General features: G+C 41.4%; 1 protein-coding gene across 1 annotated transcript in view; it reads right to left on the minus strand.

The window, feature by feature from the left end:
- The window catches only part of LOC141122068 (uncharacterized), a 71,960-nt gene extending 54,811 nt beyond the window's left edge, over positions 1-17,149 (minus strand). Inside the window, exons 1-9 of the mRNA XM_073611864.1 lie at positions 17,037-17,149; positions 14,404-14,532; positions 13,485-13,619; positions 13,275-13,398; positions 13,061-13,158; positions 12,744-12,971; positions 12,479-12,664; positions 12,216-12,357; positions 7,674-8,734 (exon numbers count right to left, since the gene is read on the minus strand). Coding sequence (XP_073467965.1) covers positions 7,674-8,734; positions 12,216-12,357; positions 12,479-12,664; positions 12,744-12,971; positions 13,061-13,158; positions 13,275-13,398; positions 13,485-13,619; positions 14,404-14,499 — 2,070 coding nt within the window. The 5' untranslated portion in view covers positions 14,500-14,532; positions 17,037-17,149. The remainder of the gene's footprint in view (positions 1-7,673; positions 8,735-12,215; positions 12,358-12,478; positions 12,665-12,743; positions 12,972-13,060; positions 13,159-13,274; positions 13,399-13,484; positions 13,620-14,403; positions 14,533-17,036) is intronic.
- Positions 17,150-17,940: the final 791 nt, after the last annotated feature.

Raw genomic sequence — 17,940 nt, forward strand, 5'->3', positions numbered from 1 at the left:
ATCAAAGTCAAACCAAGGTAGTGCAGGGACGAATTTGCCCCACTTTCAGGATGCACAAGTGACAATAGAGCCAAATTCAAAGGTGTTATCCTTGAATCTCATTCACACTGCTGCGACCTGAAAGTCACACTATTTTGCTGCCACTTTGCCGCTGCAACTTGGCCCCAACTTCTGGGAATGCCTGTGTAATATTGTACCCGATATACCTCAAGTCACATGAAAGTCACACCAAAGAAGTACAGGGACTACTTTGAAGTTGGACAGATATGAATGGTTATCATTGAGAATCATGGGGTACAACTTGTCATGCAACTCCGAGGTCCAGATTTGCTGGAAAATTCGCCCAGCTGTGAAACAAGTCATATATCTTTTAATAAAAGGAGCTCTCATTTACATTTGCATAGTCCTTACTGATTTACATCAGCAGAACAAATGCAGGAAGTGATGTGTGCACATGGGACGGAAGCAAATGTGTGGTGATGCCAAACAAATCAATTAACACTACCCACCCCACATTGAGTAAGTACATATCCTACACTTACCCGGCCAATCAGCAGCACCTCCTCTTTTCTAAAGAGACCTTGCCATGTCCACCTAGATGGAGATCCTGACCAGTACAGGAACTTCCGAGTGATTACAATGACTCATTTCCGGGTCAGAAGGGGAAATCACACTTTTTTGATAGCAGCTGCGAATATTTGATCACAACCACGATTAGTATTTTTTTATTTCGTTTATTTGCAAATATGCAAATCTGTATTTCTACATATAATGATATTTGAAGGTAGACTTAAGGGCGTTCGATAAGAAATGGTGTTCCTGGGATAGCAGCAGGTGAATTACAAAGACAAAGGCCCAGTTTGCGCCCTGGTTCACACTGACAGCAGGAGGAAAGCGTTCAGCTGAACTCACACGATTTCATTCCTACATGTCAGTCTCGACTGCGGGGGGAATATCAGAGACATCAGTGCAGGTTTCTGCACTGATATCAATACAAATTGCACCCCAAAGTCGCACCAATTAGAACGGTGCAATTGCCACCAATTTGACATGTCAAATCGCACCAATGTGAACCAGAGCTGACACATACAACACTGCCTACCCACCAGCTGAATTCATTACCTGCAATTCTCCACAGCTGTTAAATATAAAGATCCCACCTTTATCACTTACTTACAGGTGTGCTGAAGCCTAGGTTTACATTGGAGAGATTTGTCATGTGATTTGAGAGATCAAATCACATGACAAGTTGCAGCCTATTGGCGGCAATGGCACTGTTCCAATCGATGCGACACCAATTTTGCAGCACCGCACCGATTTGCAAAAGTAGTTCCTGCACTACTTTTGCTGATTTCAGGTGTGACTTCAATAGAAATCTGTGTATGAAGCCACACAGATGTCCATCAAGTAGCACCTGAAATCGCATTGACCTTGCTACTTTGAAATCGGGCTACTTCAAGTGAAGTAGCCCGATTTCAAAGTAGCATCAATGTGAACCAGGGCGAAGAGACTAGTTTTTTTGGTGCACAAATACATATAGAAATAAGGTATAAAAAGATATTGCCCCAAAACTAATAAAAAGAAAGAAAAGAGAAAAAATATATAAAAACCACCACAACAAACAAGCTCAATAATGTACTTTTAATTTGCCAGCAGAAACAAAATTATGTACATTCATTTACTAGCTTAAAAAAAAAAAAATTCTACAGGATATACGGTGCTATATTTACCAAAATAGTTAGCAATTGTATTTTAACCACTTGCTGACCGCCGCATGTACATTTACGTCGGCAGAATGGCACAGCTGGGCAAATGGGTGTACCTGTACGTCCCTTTGAATTTGCCGCCGTGTGGTCGCGTGCGTGACCCTGCCGCGAGATCCATCAGTAGGACCGCGGGTCCCACGGACTCGATCGCCGCAGGGATACCCGCAATCGTCTCATGAAGCTAATATAAACAAGCATCTCTCCGTTCTGCCTAGTGACACTGTCACTGATCATAGCTCCCTGTGATCGGGAGCTATGATCAGTGACGTGTCACTCGTAGCCACGCCCCCCCAGTTAGAATCCTTCTCTAGGACACACTTAACCCCTTCCTAGCCAGGTAGTGGTTAACCCCTTCACTGCCAGTGTCATTTTTACAGTAATCAGTGCAATTTTATAGTACTGTTCGCTGTAAAAATGACAATGGTCCCAAAAATGTGTCAAAATTGTCCGATGTGCCCGCCCTAATGTCGGTCATGATAAAAATTGCAGATCGCCGCCATTACTAGTAGAAAAAAAATTATTAATAAAAATGCCATAAAACTAACCCATATTTTGTAGACGCTATAACTTTTGCGCAAAAAAAATCAATAAATGCTTATTGTGATTTTTTTTACCAAAAATATGTAGAAGAATAGGTATCGGCCTAAACTGAGAAAAAAAAGTTTTTTTATACATTTTTTGGGGATATTTATTATAGTAAAAAATATTGCGTTTTTTTTCAAAACTGTCACTCTATTTTTGTTTATAGCGCAAAAAATAAAAAACGCAAAGGTGATCAAATACCACCAAAAGAAAGCTCTATTTGTGGGGAAAAAAAGTGCCGAATCGCAAAAAGTGCTCTGGTCTTTGGCCAGCCAAATGGTCCAGGGCTTAAGTGGTTAAGGAGCTTACAATCTAAAATTTGTCTAAACCTTACGCCCCGTACACACGAGCGGAATTTCTGTCGGAAAAATCTTGAATATTTTTTCCGACTGGAGTCCGCTCAAGCTTGGCTTGCATACACACGGTCACGCAAAAGTTCTCTGAACTTTCGAACATCAAGAATGCGGTGATGTACAACACTACAAAGAGCCGAGAAAATTAAGTTCAATGCTTCCGAGCATGCGTCGAATTGTTTCCGAGCATGTGTGGTTTTTTGCACGTCGGAATTGCATACAGACGAACGGAATTTCCGATAGGATAGGAACTTTTTCCGTCGGAAAAATAGAGAACCTGCTCTCAATCTTTTGCTGGCAGAAATTCTGCCAGCAAAAGCCCAATGGAGCATACACACGGTCGGAATTTCCGACCAAAAGCTCACATCGGACTTGCTGGCGGAATTTCCGCTCGTGTGTACGCGGCATTAGAGTGGACACAGCTTTACTTTCAGTGTATAATGGCCAACACATCATTTTTATCTGCAAGATTATAGAAACATACTTACGTCATTCTTACAAAGCATTCCAACATAGTATTAAAAAAGGCACTTATTCAAAATATAACACCCACCACCACCTCACAAATCCACATACATACATTGGTAACCATGTTCTGCTGGAAGCTGCATTTCTGTGTACACATTAAGCAATGAAATCAAAGAGTAGAAGGTCAGCAGATGCTTCCAAACTATTTTTGCACGGTCAGACAGGAACAATACACACACAACATTGACAGCATGGCAACATAAACCCACTTTTGATGGAAAAAATGCACAAGAATTTCAGCAAACAACCCTAGTTGGGCATTTATCAATATGCACAATATCATTCCTTCTCCCCCACAAATCACAGCAAAAAAACTGACCTTCTCAGGCCAAACTAACCCCCCTACTGCAGCCCTTTATATAAGAGAGGTTGTATTGTTAGCACACTGACACATGCCCAATAGAAGTACACGCCCAATAGAAGTACACGCCCACCAGTATCTTTCAATCTGTCTCTTCATGTATGTCTAAATTGATTGCACCTGATGGGCAGGAACACATAATAGTATTTGCAACTGTGTTAGTTCTTGGCTATGTGCATTAAATCTAAAAACTACAGGCCAAAGATCGAAGTCTATTTGTATGCACATAAACAAAGCAACCGTTTTTTAAGCATATGTACCTGGACAGTGAAAACTAAAATTTTAAATGTCCAAGTCCCTGGGCATGATTAATGCTAACAAACATTGGCGGTTATTTGCAAATCCACTTTGCACTACAAGTGCAAAGGGCACTTGAAAGTGCAGTCGCTGTAGATCCGAGGGGGACATGCAAGGAAAATAAAAAACAGCATTTTAGCTTGTACATGATTGGATGATAAAATCAGCAGCGCTTCCCCTCATTTCAGATCTTCCCCTCAGATCTACAGTGACTCAATTCCAAGTGCACTTTCAGTGCAATTTCAAGTGCACTTTGCACTTGTAGTGCAAAATGGATTTGCCTTTCGTAAATAACCAACATTAACATCAGTCCCTGGCTGCAATGAACTTCCAATCTAAAGTCCAAAATGAACTTTCTTGCATTAAAGACTATTTTGACAGGAGACAAATAAAATGCCAGCATGTCTTTGGATTGTGGTGAGAAACCCACACAGGGAGATCATATAAACTTCAACACAAGGATTAGCATGTTGGGGAATTGAACCAATAACTCCAGTGCTGCGAGACAGAGTTGCTACTCACTTAGCCAGCAGGCAGCCTCACACATGTTCTCTGCATCTCTGTGGTGTGAACCAGCCCTAAGTCCATAGCCATGCTCAGTGTCACAAGCAATATACAATATATTGGCCTAAGTATTGGGACATCTGCCTTTAAACGCACATGAACTGTAATGGCATCCCAGTCTTAATCCGTAGGGTTCAATATTGAGTTGGCCCACCCTTTGCAGCTACAACAGCTTCAACTCTTCTGGGAAGGCCGTCCACAAGGTTTAGGAGTGTGTCTATGGGAATGTTTGACCATTCTTCCAAGTGCATTTGTGAGGTCAGGCACTGATGTTGGACGAGAAGGCCTGGCTTATAGTCTCCACTTTAATTCATCCCCAAGGTGTTCTGTTGTGTTGAGGTCAGGACTCTGTCCAGGCCAGTCAAGTTCCTCCACCCCAAACTCACTCATCCATGTCTTTATGGACCTTGCTTTGTGCACTGGTCCAATTCATTTGGTGGAGGGGGGATTATAGTGTGGGGTTGTTTTTCAAGGGTTGGGCCTTGCCCCTTAGTTCCAGTGAAGGGAACTCTTAAGGTATCATCATACCAAGACATTTTGGACAATTTCATGCTCCCAACTTTGTGGGAACAGTTTGGGGATGGCCTCTTCCTGTTCCAACATGACTGCACACCAGTGCACAAAGCAAGGTCCATAAAGACATGGATGAGCGAGTTTGGGGTGGCGGAACTTGACTGGTCTGCACAGAGTCCTGACCTCAACCCGATAGAACACCTTTTGGCTGAATTAGAGTAGAGACTGTGAGTCAGGCCTTCTCATCCAACATCAGTGCCTGACCTCACAAATGCACTTCTGGAAGAATGGTCAAACATTGCCAAAGACCCACTAAACCTTGTGGATGGGCTTCCCAGAAGCTGTTTTAGCAGCAAAGGGTGGGCCAAATCAATTTTTAACCCTACGGACTAAGACCGGGCTGCTATTAAAGGTCATGTGTGTGTAAAGGCAGGTGTCCCAATACCCAATACTTTTAGCTAGATAGTGTATCTGCCAATGGTGGTGGAACCCTCCTACACATAAATACTACATTTAGACAGTTTTAGGACCTGAGAGATGAGACAACTTCTCTACATGAAGCGACATGTTTGGGATTTGAACCCAGATGCTCAAGGATGCTAAGCAGAAGTTCTAACCTCTAAGCCACAGATCTGCCACATGTGAGAACCTCCTAAATAAATACACATAAATACTGTACTTCTTTGGACAGGTGATGGAATTACATTACACAAGAGTTATTCTTCTTGATTTATTCTGTGATATTTGGTGGTTCTTTGTGGGTGAGTATAGAATAGTGATATTAGCCTCAAATTTTTGGGAAATACATTTTGATTTCTGATGTTGGTACACATATCACATTTTTTGGGCTCAGATTATGATTATTTGGAAATAATAAAACACACAAAAAATTGTGACTCATTTTAAATTTGCATCAGCAATGGTATTGTTTGTGGATTATAAAGACTCCTGTGTGAGTTTGGGGTAAAGATTGTTGTGAGATGGAGAGTAACAAGTGAAAGTGACAGAGAAAAATATATTTTACCAAAACATAAAAACATTCCACATTCTAGTATTCTTAAAAACAAAATAGATGAGAAAAAAAGAAAATAGAAGCAGCAACATTGTTGCAAGGAACATTTATTTCAGAGAAAGATACATTTCATTTCAACATCAAAAACGCATTTTAGCCAAGCACTAATTTTGGTATTTACTATAGCGCCTGGTAAAAAAAGACACTGGAGCTAAAATGAGAGCTATTTGCAGGTCTGAGCATGCTCAGTTGTGTTGGCACCTTGTTGTACAGAGACGGGGAATTTATCTCTTTTCAGACTTTTAAAGATATTTCAGTGTAGAAATCACTTTTTCACACAGTTTAAAAGCAGATTATCTTTAAATAATATACTGCATATTTCAGTACCATTTAGGTAATTATATCATGCTCTAAACATTATTTCCATGTGCACTACTCCAGGTTTTTGCAGAATAAGGATTTGAGCGCTATTTAGTTTCAGGGAACTATAGTAAATTCGATTTTGGGAGTATTTTCTCACCAGCGCTATAGTGAATACCGTTTTAGCGCTAATTAGTGCAGCGGCGCTATAGTAGATGACCCCCATAGTAGTTCTCATTTTAAATAAATGGTTAGTCTAACAGTGATGGCTTATTTAAGTTATATCCTTCAGTGTGTACTGTACTGATAAGTGTATGAGTATGATCTCAGGTATTAGTATGAAGACATGTCTGATGAAGGAAAATATTCAAAAAAAATGTATTGGACTAATGTGACAATCATTCATCCAGTTACAATTTCTGGCTGTAATTAACACAGTGATTTCCTATGATCATCAGCTCCATCTAGTGGCCATAATAAGGAATTTTGCCTGAAATACCTCAATTAATGCAACACCGCATTATGGTCATTAGATGGAGTCAAGGAAATCAGTGTATGAAATAAGATATGGGCAATATTCATCATTGCTGGGTGAATGCCGGTCATAACCATTCAACTATTTTTTTTAAATAGACCTCTAAGTGTTTGTAAAATCTTACACCACACAATGTACTCAGCCAATGAAAGGTAATGACTCCATTTTTATTTTTTACTGCTATCAATGGCCAACACGGTACAACACTTCATCCATGTCTTTGGTGATCTCTGATCTCCTTATGAACTGTTTCTTACATGATGAAGATCAGCCATGGAGTATATCTGAGGTGTATATCAGGGTGTGCTTCTTCCCCACATGAGAGCTGTGATGTCCAGCAACATTCATATAGAAGACATTTCCCGCACTCAAGGCACTAATACACCTCGAGGGTTATGTGGGATCCCTGATGTACAGGAAGACAGGACTTCACTGAGGAACACTTCCCTCACTCAGGACAGAAATGTGGCTTCTCCCCATGTGAGATCTCTGATGTCTGTAAAGATGGGATGTCTGTGAAAAACATTTCCCACACTCAGGACAGGAATATCGCTTCTCCCCCGTGTGAGATCTCTGATGTGTGTCAAGATGCGACTTCACTGAAAAACATTTCCCGCACTCAGGACAGAAATACGGCTTCTCTCCTGTGTGAGATCTCTGATGTGTGTAAAGATAGGACTTCAGTGAAAAACATTTCCCGCACTCAGGACAGGAATACGCCTTCTCCCCCGTGTGATATCTTTGATGTGTGTAAAGATTGGACTTCACTGAAAAACATTTCCCGCACTCAGGACAGGAATACGGATTCTCCCCCCGTGTGAGATCTCTGATGTTTGTTAAGTTTAGACTTCACTGAAAAACATTTCCCGCACTCAGGACAAGAATACGGCTTCTCCCCCGTGTGAGATCTCTGATGTGTGGAAAGATCGAATTTCCTTGAAAAACATTTCCCGCACTCAGGACAGGAATATGGCTTCTCCCCCGTGTGAGATCTCTGATGTTTGTTAAGATCGGACTTCACTAAAAAACATTTCCCACACTCAGGACAGGAATATGGCTTCTCCCCCGTGTGAGATCTCTGATGTCTGGAAAGATGGGACTTCTCTTTAAAACATTTTCCACATTCAGGACAGGAATACGGCTTCTCCCCCGTGTGAGATCTCTGATGTGTGTAAAGATAGGACTTATCTGAAAAACATTTCCAGCACTCAGGACAGGAATATGGCTTCTCCCCCGTGTGAGATCTCTGATGTTTGTTAAGATCGGACTTCCCTGAAAAACATTTCCCACACTCAGGACAGGAATACGGCTTCTCCCCCGTGTGAGATCTCTGATGTCTGGAAAGATGGGACTTCTCTTTAAAACATTTCCCACACTCAGGACAGGAATACGGCTTCTCCCCCGTGTGAGATCTCTGATGTGTGTAAAGATAGGACTTATCTGAAAAACATTTCCTGCACTCAGGACAGGAATACGGCTTCTCCCCTGTGTGAGATCTCTGATGTTTGGAAAGATGGGACTTCTGTGAAAAACATTTCCTGCACTCAGGACAGGAATACGGCTTCTCCCCCGTGTGAGATCTTATATGCACATTAAGTTTGGATTTAGAATGGAAACACTTCCCACACTCAGTACAGGAAAAGCTCTTCTCTGTTGGAAGGACGGCACCGTCCCTCACAGTCTGAGGTTCCTCAGGATAAGAGGAATACGATGGTCCATCTACACTGTGTGGTGCCGGATGGACATTTGAGGTAGTCGGGTTTTCTCCTGGACTATACTGTGTGATGTCCTCATCTTCTACTTTACAGTCTGGAGACAAAGTGAGACAATCCTCTGAGGTTTTCCTCATCTCCCGTCCATCTACTAAAATAGAAATAAAAAGATTATTACTAGACATGAGCAGATTGGTTCCCCTAAACCAGGACTCCGCCCACATCAGGCAGCTTTGTCTCTGAGGATCTTACAGTTCCTCCCTCAAGGTAACTAGTAAATGGGTCCTCTGTAGGGCGGCGACTAATGATTATTTTCAGAATTGATTAGTTGGTCGATTATTGTTTCAATTAATTGGATAAAAACCTAAAAAAAAGGTTGGTGTATAATTGAGTTAATATTCTTGAATATCTATATACAGCAGTAAATATAAATATCCAGATATATAGTTGGATATTTAATCCACTCTGAGAATAACAGACAGATAGATGTATTATTAGAGGGAGAATCTGCTACATATCAGAGACAGAGATCAACATTATTAAAATATAAAAAAGATGTAAAACTCTGTTTTGCAGATGATCAGACAGGAGTGTAATATAATATGATGGATGACAGACTCCCTTGTCATAGACAGGTAGGTGGGTACAAGCTCCCTGCACCTGATGTCACTTATGCTGGCCGAACACAAACTCATTTTTCTTTCAAAAAAACATTCATCCAATTTTCTAACCATTAGTGGGGTCAAATCGGCGTTCATTTTCCACCACAGTGACGGGAAAATACGAAGGAGCAGAACAGAAAACTTTTCTCCATCGAACAAATTTTCAAATAGTTTATGTGGTTTTTGCTCAGAAGTTACATTCATTTTAAAATTGAATGTTAAAATTAAGTGGAATTTTCTAATTACACTCGTCCATTCATCGAATGTACAAATCATTTTTGAATAAATATTTGTGTGAATATTCTCATCCAAAAATCATTCCGTGTATGGCCAGCATAGGACATTTGGTAGCAGCAGCATGATTTTTTTTAATCATCTGTTATGATGGGGATAAAAAATATTCATTTATAGTACAAAAACAGCAGATAATCACTACTATAAGGGATTAATTTATACTGTGAAATAGTGAAAGTAATATATCTTATATCATATATATAATAATAAATATACCCAGAAGTAGGATATATGGGGATTTTACCTGGTAGTCAAACATGAAGATATATGGAGCGAGGGAGGGGGACTTTTATATTAAAGTAGTACAGAAAGCTGAGACTTTTTTCATGGATATAATAATTTTATATATAATGCACAATACTAGTAAACTTTTACTTTATGTAATAGTAATGCCTTCTATCACCTCCAGTCTATCAGCCTCCACCTTCTCTGGGGTCAGATGCTGATCTTTCCTGCACAGAGACCTTAAAGTCATTGTAAATGTTGTATTTTTTTTAAACAAACTTGTCATACTTACCTGCTCTGTGTAATGGTTTTGCACAGAGCAGCCATAATTCTCCTCTTCTGGACCCCCCTCCCCCACTGACTCCTCCTGCCTTCAGATTGCCCCTATAGGAAGCTGCAGAGTATAGTATAGAGTTCCCCTATAGGAAGGTACAAAGTATAGTATAGAGTTCACCTATAGGAAGGTACAAAGTATAGTATAGAGTTTCCCTATAGGAAGCCGCAAAGTATAGTATAGAGTTCTCCTATAGAAAGCCGCAAAGTATAGTATAGAGTTCTCCTATAGGAAGCTGCAAAGTATAGTATAGAGTTCTCCTATAGGAAGCCACAAAGTATAGTATAGAGTTCCCCTATAGGAAGCTTCAAAGTATAGTATAGAGTTCCCCTATATGAAGGTACAAAGTATAGTATAGAGTTCCCCTATAGGAAGGTACAAAGTATAGTACAGAGTTCCCTATAGGAGGGTACAAAGTATAGTATAGAGTTCTCCTATAGGAAGCTACAAAGTAGAGGATAGAGTTCCCCTATAGGAAGCCACAAAGTATAGTATAGAGTTCCCCTATAGGAAGCCACAAAGTATAGTATATAGTTCTTCTATAGGAAGCTACAAAGTATAGTACAGAGTTATCCTATAGGAAGTTACAAAGTATAGTATAGAGTAACCTTATCGGAAGCCACAAAGTATAGAATAGAGTTCCCCTATAGAAAGGCGCAAAGTATAGTACACAGTTCTATTATAGGAAGCTAAAAAGAAACTTCTGCCTTTAGAATCACTTGCTTCCTTCTCTTGCCCAGGACTACATGTCCCATGAGGCATTGCTCCTCACACATTCAAGTTCTCAGGCATTTACTGACATGTATGGATGGTGTACTGAGCTGTATTTTCTGATGTGCAAATAAATAATGCATTCTGTATGCAGACTAATTAATTGTCTGACCAACTAATCAATTATGAAAATAGTTGAAAACTATTTTCATAATCGATTAGTTGTTTTAGCTTCACATCTCTGAATCTCCTACCAGTTCATTTCTTTATTCATGGACCTTAGTCAGAGAGTGAGGAAACAACAAGAACTGTCTTTTATAGGAGTGACAGTGATGAGGGGATTATAGGACGAGTGTCCCCACCCCCTCTATCACTCATTGCAATCTTCCCAACACAAGAAGTCCTGCACTTCCTTATTTAGTCCATGATTTAGTCATGAATAATGAGTCCCACCAGAGGTCAGAGAGTGAGGATGGGGAGAACAATCAAGATGAAGACTGGACTGATCCTTAAGACAACCATCATTGGGTTATTGACTCCTCCCTCATTATCACTTTCTGTTTAAGATTCCAAAGTTTTAGGATGTTATCACATTATTATCAACATGTAAAAGTCTGTGCTCCAATCAAATCATCAGATATAAAATGTCCAGCTGGTAGGAAATGGGTGTAAAAGAAGTCAGAACTATGTAATGTACAACTTATTATATAGGATACAACAGCTAGGATTTTATAGTATCAGAAGGCCTGACTAGTAGCTCAGGACTTGAAATTTTGAGCTCTGATGTAAGGATCAGGAGAATGTAATGTACAACATAGAGTATATAGTGCAGGGGTCAGGAGGATATAATGTATAATATAAATTATACAGAGTAAGGGTCAGGACTCATAATATTGGTGTTCAGTAATCAGTGGAAGATTAAATGTTTACATGAGACAAGTTGCAGAGGTCCCACACCGCTGCCTCCCATCTCCTGAGACTGCACTCAGTGACTTGGGTCTGAGACTATACAGACATATCCCTCCACCAGGCACAGCCAGCAGAGAACAGAGCAAGATACCCTGGGAGAATTGTTCTGTCAGACATCTTGCCATACCCGGGTATGGGGCAGAAGACCCAAAACACATACCCCAGGTGCCTAGATCTAGTAATGTCTATGGTGAAAATGAACATTTTTCTGCCAGCTGAACCCCAGAATCTCCATAAATCCAGTCTAGATACATAAATTGTGTCTGCAGCACAGAGAAGGAAGATTATCTGAGAGAAATACAGGAATACAGGACGGGGAACACAGCTCAGGAAAGTGACCAGGGGATTACAGGTTGTTATCACCCAGTCCCCGCCCTACTCTGGACCAATCAGTGAGCAGTATGGGTGGAGGAATGTATTTAGTGTTAATGACCCACCTGTGCTGATCTCTGTAGGAGTGTCCTCCTCTATAAATGTCCCCGTTATTCCATCCTCCTCCATAGACTGCTGATCATCCCTCACATACCTCTCTTCTTCTTCTGCTTTAACCTCAAATTCTATATCGATTGGATCTCCACTCTAAATCAAGAAAATGAGAGAGAATATCATCTGTAAGATATAAGATTTATTATTGTGATATCACATATAAAATCCACACATTGTCTCTATAAATGTGTTTTATAAGCTCCGTCCCACCAACCTTGTAACAGTGAGGGATGGTGTGATCTTCCTGTGTGGAATCCCGGGAATACAGAGGATGGTGTGTCTCTGGTGTGTTCATTATATTCTTGTGTCCTTCTGAAAACTCCTCCTTCACTCCATACTCCTCATCCTCCTCTATATGCTCTTCTTTAACATCAATATTATAATTCCCGAGGTTTCCACCCTGAATATATTATAAAACATTCATTGTAACAATCATGTTGTGTATAAATCAGAACTACCAATAATTGTCAATCATCTACCTGATGATGGTGAGGGATGGTGTGACCTTCCTGTGTGGAATCCCGGGAATACAGAGGATGGGGACATCTCTCTGGTGGGTTTCTGTAGCTGGATGACTCCACCATGGTGTCCTGGTACAGATCTTTGTGTTCTTTTAGAAACTCTGACTCCTCCATCACCCCATCCTCATCATCCTCCTCTTTTATCTCTTCTTTTACTTCAATTTTAGACTCTCTCAGGTTTCCACTCTGAATAATGAATAAAAATCACATGAAAGGTAAAAATGCAGATAATGTACAGATCCTAATGATACTATCAGTGATTGTTCCTCATCTACCTGATGATGTTGAGGGATGGTGTGATCTTCCTGTGTGGAATCCCGGGAATACAGAGGATGGGGACATCTCTCTGGTGGGTTCCCATTACTGGATCCATCTGTAGGAAATACACACACTGACTGAATACATTGTTTCGATGTGTTTATCAGATGATGGGGGATCTAGGTGGAGCCTCCGTACTGCTCTCTCCTTTACAATAAAGTCTCCTCTTACCCGGTGATGTGAGGGGCAGCTGATTGTCCATCATGACGTCCTTGTAGAGATCCTTGTGTTCTTCTAAATACTCCCACTCCTCCATGGAGAAATAGACAGTGACATCCTGACACCTTTTAGGAACCTGACACACACAATGATACAGTCACCATACAAACACATCCCTTGTCTGTTACTGGACAATTTCCCAGAATTCCCAGCACCGCTCACCTCTCCTGTTAGCAGTTCCATCATCTTCTTGGTGACTTCTAGAATCTTCTGCATGTTGTGTCTCTCAGGTTTTAGGGAGTCACATGGAGGCACTGTGATGGTCATATGATCACCTGACTTCACAAGAGGAAATCTCTGTATTGGAGAACCAATAGGAATATCATGTTAGACTCCCAGAATCCTCCTCACCTCTCCGGTCAGGTCTGTGTTTTATTAATAGAGATAAGAGTGATGTCATGTGACCTCCCAGAATCCTCCTCACCTCTCCGGTCAGGTGTGTGTTTTATTAATAGAGATAAGAGTGATGTCATGTGACCTCCCAGAATCCTCCTCACCTCTCCGGTCAGGTCTGTGTTTTATTAATAGAGATAAGAGTCATGTCATGTGACCTCCCAGAATCCTCCTCACCTCTCCGGTCAGGTCTGTGTTTTATTAATAGAGATAAGAGTGATGTCATGTGACCTCCCAGAATCCTCCTCACCTCTCCGGTCAGGTCTGTGTTTTATTATTAGAGATAAGAATGATGTCATGTGACCTCCCAGAATCCTCCTCACCTCTCTGGTCAGGTCTGTGTTTTATTAATAGAGATAAGAGTGATGTCATGTGACCTCCCAGAATCCTCCTCACCTCTCCGGTCAGGTCTGTGTTTTATTAATAGAGATAAGAGCGATGTCATGTGACCTTCCAGAATCCTCCTCACCTCTCTGGTCAGGTCTGTGTTTTATTATTAGAGATAAGAATGATGTCATGTGACCTCCCAGAATCCTCCTCACCTCTCTGGTCAGGTCTGTGTTTTATTAATAGAGATAAGAGTGATGTCATGTGACCTCCCAGAATCCTCCTCACCTCTCCGGTCAGGTCTGTGTTTTATTAATAGAGATAAGAATGATGTCATGTGACCTCCCAGAATCCTCCTCACCTCTCCGGTCAGCAGGTAGATGATCTCCAGGGTGAGGTTTAGTATCTTCTTAGTCATGTGACTCCGGTCCTCCTCCATCCTCATTGGTGCCGTCATTTGATCTATACAGGTCTCCTTGTAGACGGATAACTTTGGGAAATGAAAGTAAGAATTATTTGGATGGTGTTGGTCACACAATAATAGGATGTGGATGTGAGGGGGTAATAGGAGGGTTTCTGTACATATAACAACTACTCCCCCCCATGGGAACACATTTAGTTTGGACTGTTTGCTACATTTTTGAGGTGTGGGACCCTCTTGGCTGCTGGATCAGATATTCCCCTTTCTCTGTTGGGTTTGTTTAGTTTCTGAACTGGATTTGATTAGTTTTAGATCTGCAGACAAGGAATGATAAATACGATCCTTCCTTTGACTTGTTTGCTCTGAGGCAGTGATGTGAGGACAATGTCGGGTCATCATGATGTCCAGGAAGGGGAACTTGCTGACTTTTGGTCGGAGTTGTCGGCTAATCAGAATAATTGCCAGAACTCCGGCTGCAAGGCTCCAATCTCCGGCAGCCTGCTGACTGATCGGAGTGATGTCACTGTCACTCTCTGCAGTAAGAGAAGGGATTGGATTGGATAGCAGGAGGATGCTGCTGGTGGAGTACAGAACTGTGGGGGAGGAGTCAGTTTTGTTCTCTCCAATAGCAACCCATCTGCCATCTATGCTGATTATGAAGATTATAACATGTAAGTGTACTATTTGTTTTTATGGAATAAATGACTTCATCGTTCTAATGAGGATCTCGCGCTGTCATTTCTTTGTTGTTTGACCTCCTGGGATCTTCCTGGATCTTTATCTGACAAGCTGCAGGACCCTTGTATGTTGGAATGAACATTTGTCCTCATCATGCTGTTACCATAGACTGCTGTCTGTTGGGCTGGACCTTGTAGTGCACATTACTGGTGTGTGTTTTTTATTTCAGTGCTGGTAGGAGGACAGCAGGGGGGAGGGGTTTGTTCTCTTGGTCTATTTTGTATCCTGTAACATATTTCTAGAACAGTGAAATGGTGAGGTGAAGGCTTCCTTCGCTTGCTGGCAGAAGGTCTTTAAAAGAGAAGTAAGATTTTTTTCTTTCAGATTCATACTTACCTAGGTGGATGCAGCATCGGTCCCCCGGCACCTCTTCACTGAGAACCGATCGATCTAACATCTGTGATGGCTCGGTTCTCACAGCTCTGCCCCCCGCACTCACTGGAGATGTGGAGGGATGGGGAGCGCCCGTCTCAGTCTCTCAGTGGCTCGCTGAGAGGCTGAGATGGCCATCAGTCCAGGGACCTGGAAGATCCAGACTTCATTGTGGTGATGATGCGGTGCCTGGACTGATTCCAGTGATGTCCCCAGAGAGAGGACTTCATCCCGCTCTCTGCTGAAAACAGGTCACAAGAGTGCAAAACGAATTGTACTCCTGTAACCCATAGGAGAAGCCCAGCCAAGCGATCTCAAGCTGGACTTCTCCTTTAACCACTTGCTTACAGGGCACTTAAACCCCCCTCCTATCCAGACCAATTTTCAGCTTTCAGCACTGACACACTTTGAATGACAATTGCGCGGTCATACAACACTGTACCCGAATGAAATTTTTATCATTTTTTTCCCCACAAATAGAGCTTTCTTTTGGTGGTATTTGATCACCTCTGCGGTTTTTATTTTTTGTTAAAAAATGTAAAAAAACTGAATTTAAAAAAAAATATATATATTTTTTTATATTTTGTTATAAAAAAATTAAAACAGGTAATTTTTCTCCTTCATTGATGTACGCTGATGAGGCAGCACTGATGGGCACTGATGGGTGGCAATAATGGGCACTGATCTGTTACACTGATAGGCAGCACTGCTAGGTGGCAATGATTGGCACTACTGGTGGGCACTGTTCGGTGGCACTTGTGGGCACTGTTAGGTGGCACTGTTAAGAAGCACAGATGAGGCAGATGTGCCTCTTCCTCTTCGGGACCTTTGTCACAATCATCTGAGCCGGTGATCAGCGTGAGTAGAAAAAAAAAAACTATTACCGTTCTTTTGTTTACATCATGTGATCAGCTGTCATTGGCCGGCCCCTTACTTGGATCGGTAATCAGCCGAGTCTCAGTGACTCGGTGATCACAGCGCGCTCAGCCTGCAGTGCGTGCGCAGAGCGCATGCACAGGGGACCATCATATGACGGCCTCCCGGGAATTCAGGTCCGCGCTGTGGCCGTCATTTGGCCACAGCGGATGGAAGGTGGTTAAGGAGGTGAGAAAAGTATGTGCAGGTGGGGTGAGAGGACCATCAGAGACCAACAGCCTGTGTAGTGTAATAATTGTCCTTTGTAGGCCATGTATGGTCAGGATGGTCATTGTCTTGTCTATTTATTGTCAGTGATGTTTGTTTAGAGGAACATATTACTAGAATTTATCTCCAAAATGAAGAGAATGTTCCGGCCCCATAAGTGGGGAAATGTTCTGCCCCTGAAGGGGTTAATCTAGGTTTCCACACTATATATGTGTGTATCATCATCTGCTGGAGATAAAAGACATCACAGTGACTATGGAGGAAGAGGACGGACATGACGGGGGGTTACTGGGTGTAAATAGAAAATAAGATCTTATTACCTCCTCTACTGCCACTTCCAGCAATGTCTTCTCTCTACTTCCTCCCGACTCACCTCTCACCCGGAACTTCCTGTGTGTACCTGACGTCACTTCCTGTATTCCATAGAGACTTCCTGTCTGGGTAGAAGTGAGATCACCACCTTGTGGAGTTCAGAGGAACTGCAGCCCCACGAAACGTCTCATAATAACCTTTCCTGTATAACAGGGCAAAGTTAAAAACATAACTCCCAAAAAAAGTAGGAACAATAAAATAAATACTATTCCAAAAGGGATATCCAATTTGGAAGAACTACATAAAAAAAAAGCCCCAAGACATAAATTTAGAACGTCAACCTAGTAATCTAAGAGCTGAACTCAGATTTGCTCTAATTGCTGATCACGATAAATATTTAAAAAAATTAAATTTTAAATATTACTCTCAAGGAAACAAAGCGAGTAAACTACTAGCTTCTCAACTGCGCCAACGTCAACAAAAAAATAAAATTCCTAAACTAATCCACCACAACTCAAACAAAGTAATAATCAACCCACAAGAAATTGTAGACACATTTGCACAATACTATGAAGCGTTATATAACTTAAAACATGGCAAAAATACCCCTCAACCTGACACCAACAAAATTAAAGCATTTTTAGAAAACGTTAATCTCCCCTCCATTGACCCTATATCTCTAGATCAGCTTAATAAACCAATTTCCAATGAAGAAATCTCAAAAATCATAAACGAACTACCAAAAAATAAAGCACCAGGAGTGAAGGCCTATCAGGAGAATATTACTCCTTTAAAGACACCTTAATCCCATACCTAGCCAAATTGTTTAACCAAGCAGCAAATTCAAACACCTTTTCAAAAGAGCTTCTAGAAGCCATAATAATAACATTACCAAAATCAGGAAAAGACCCC

Source organism: Aquarana catesbeiana, unplaced genomic scaffold (genome assembly GCF_042186555.1).
Source record: "Aquarana catesbeiana isolate 2022-GZ unplaced genomic scaffold, ASM4218655v1 unanchor237, whole genome shotgun sequence".
NCBI classification, from domain to species: domain Eukaryota; kingdom Metazoa; phylum Chordata; class Amphibia; order Anura; family Ranidae; genus Aquarana; species Aquarana catesbeiana.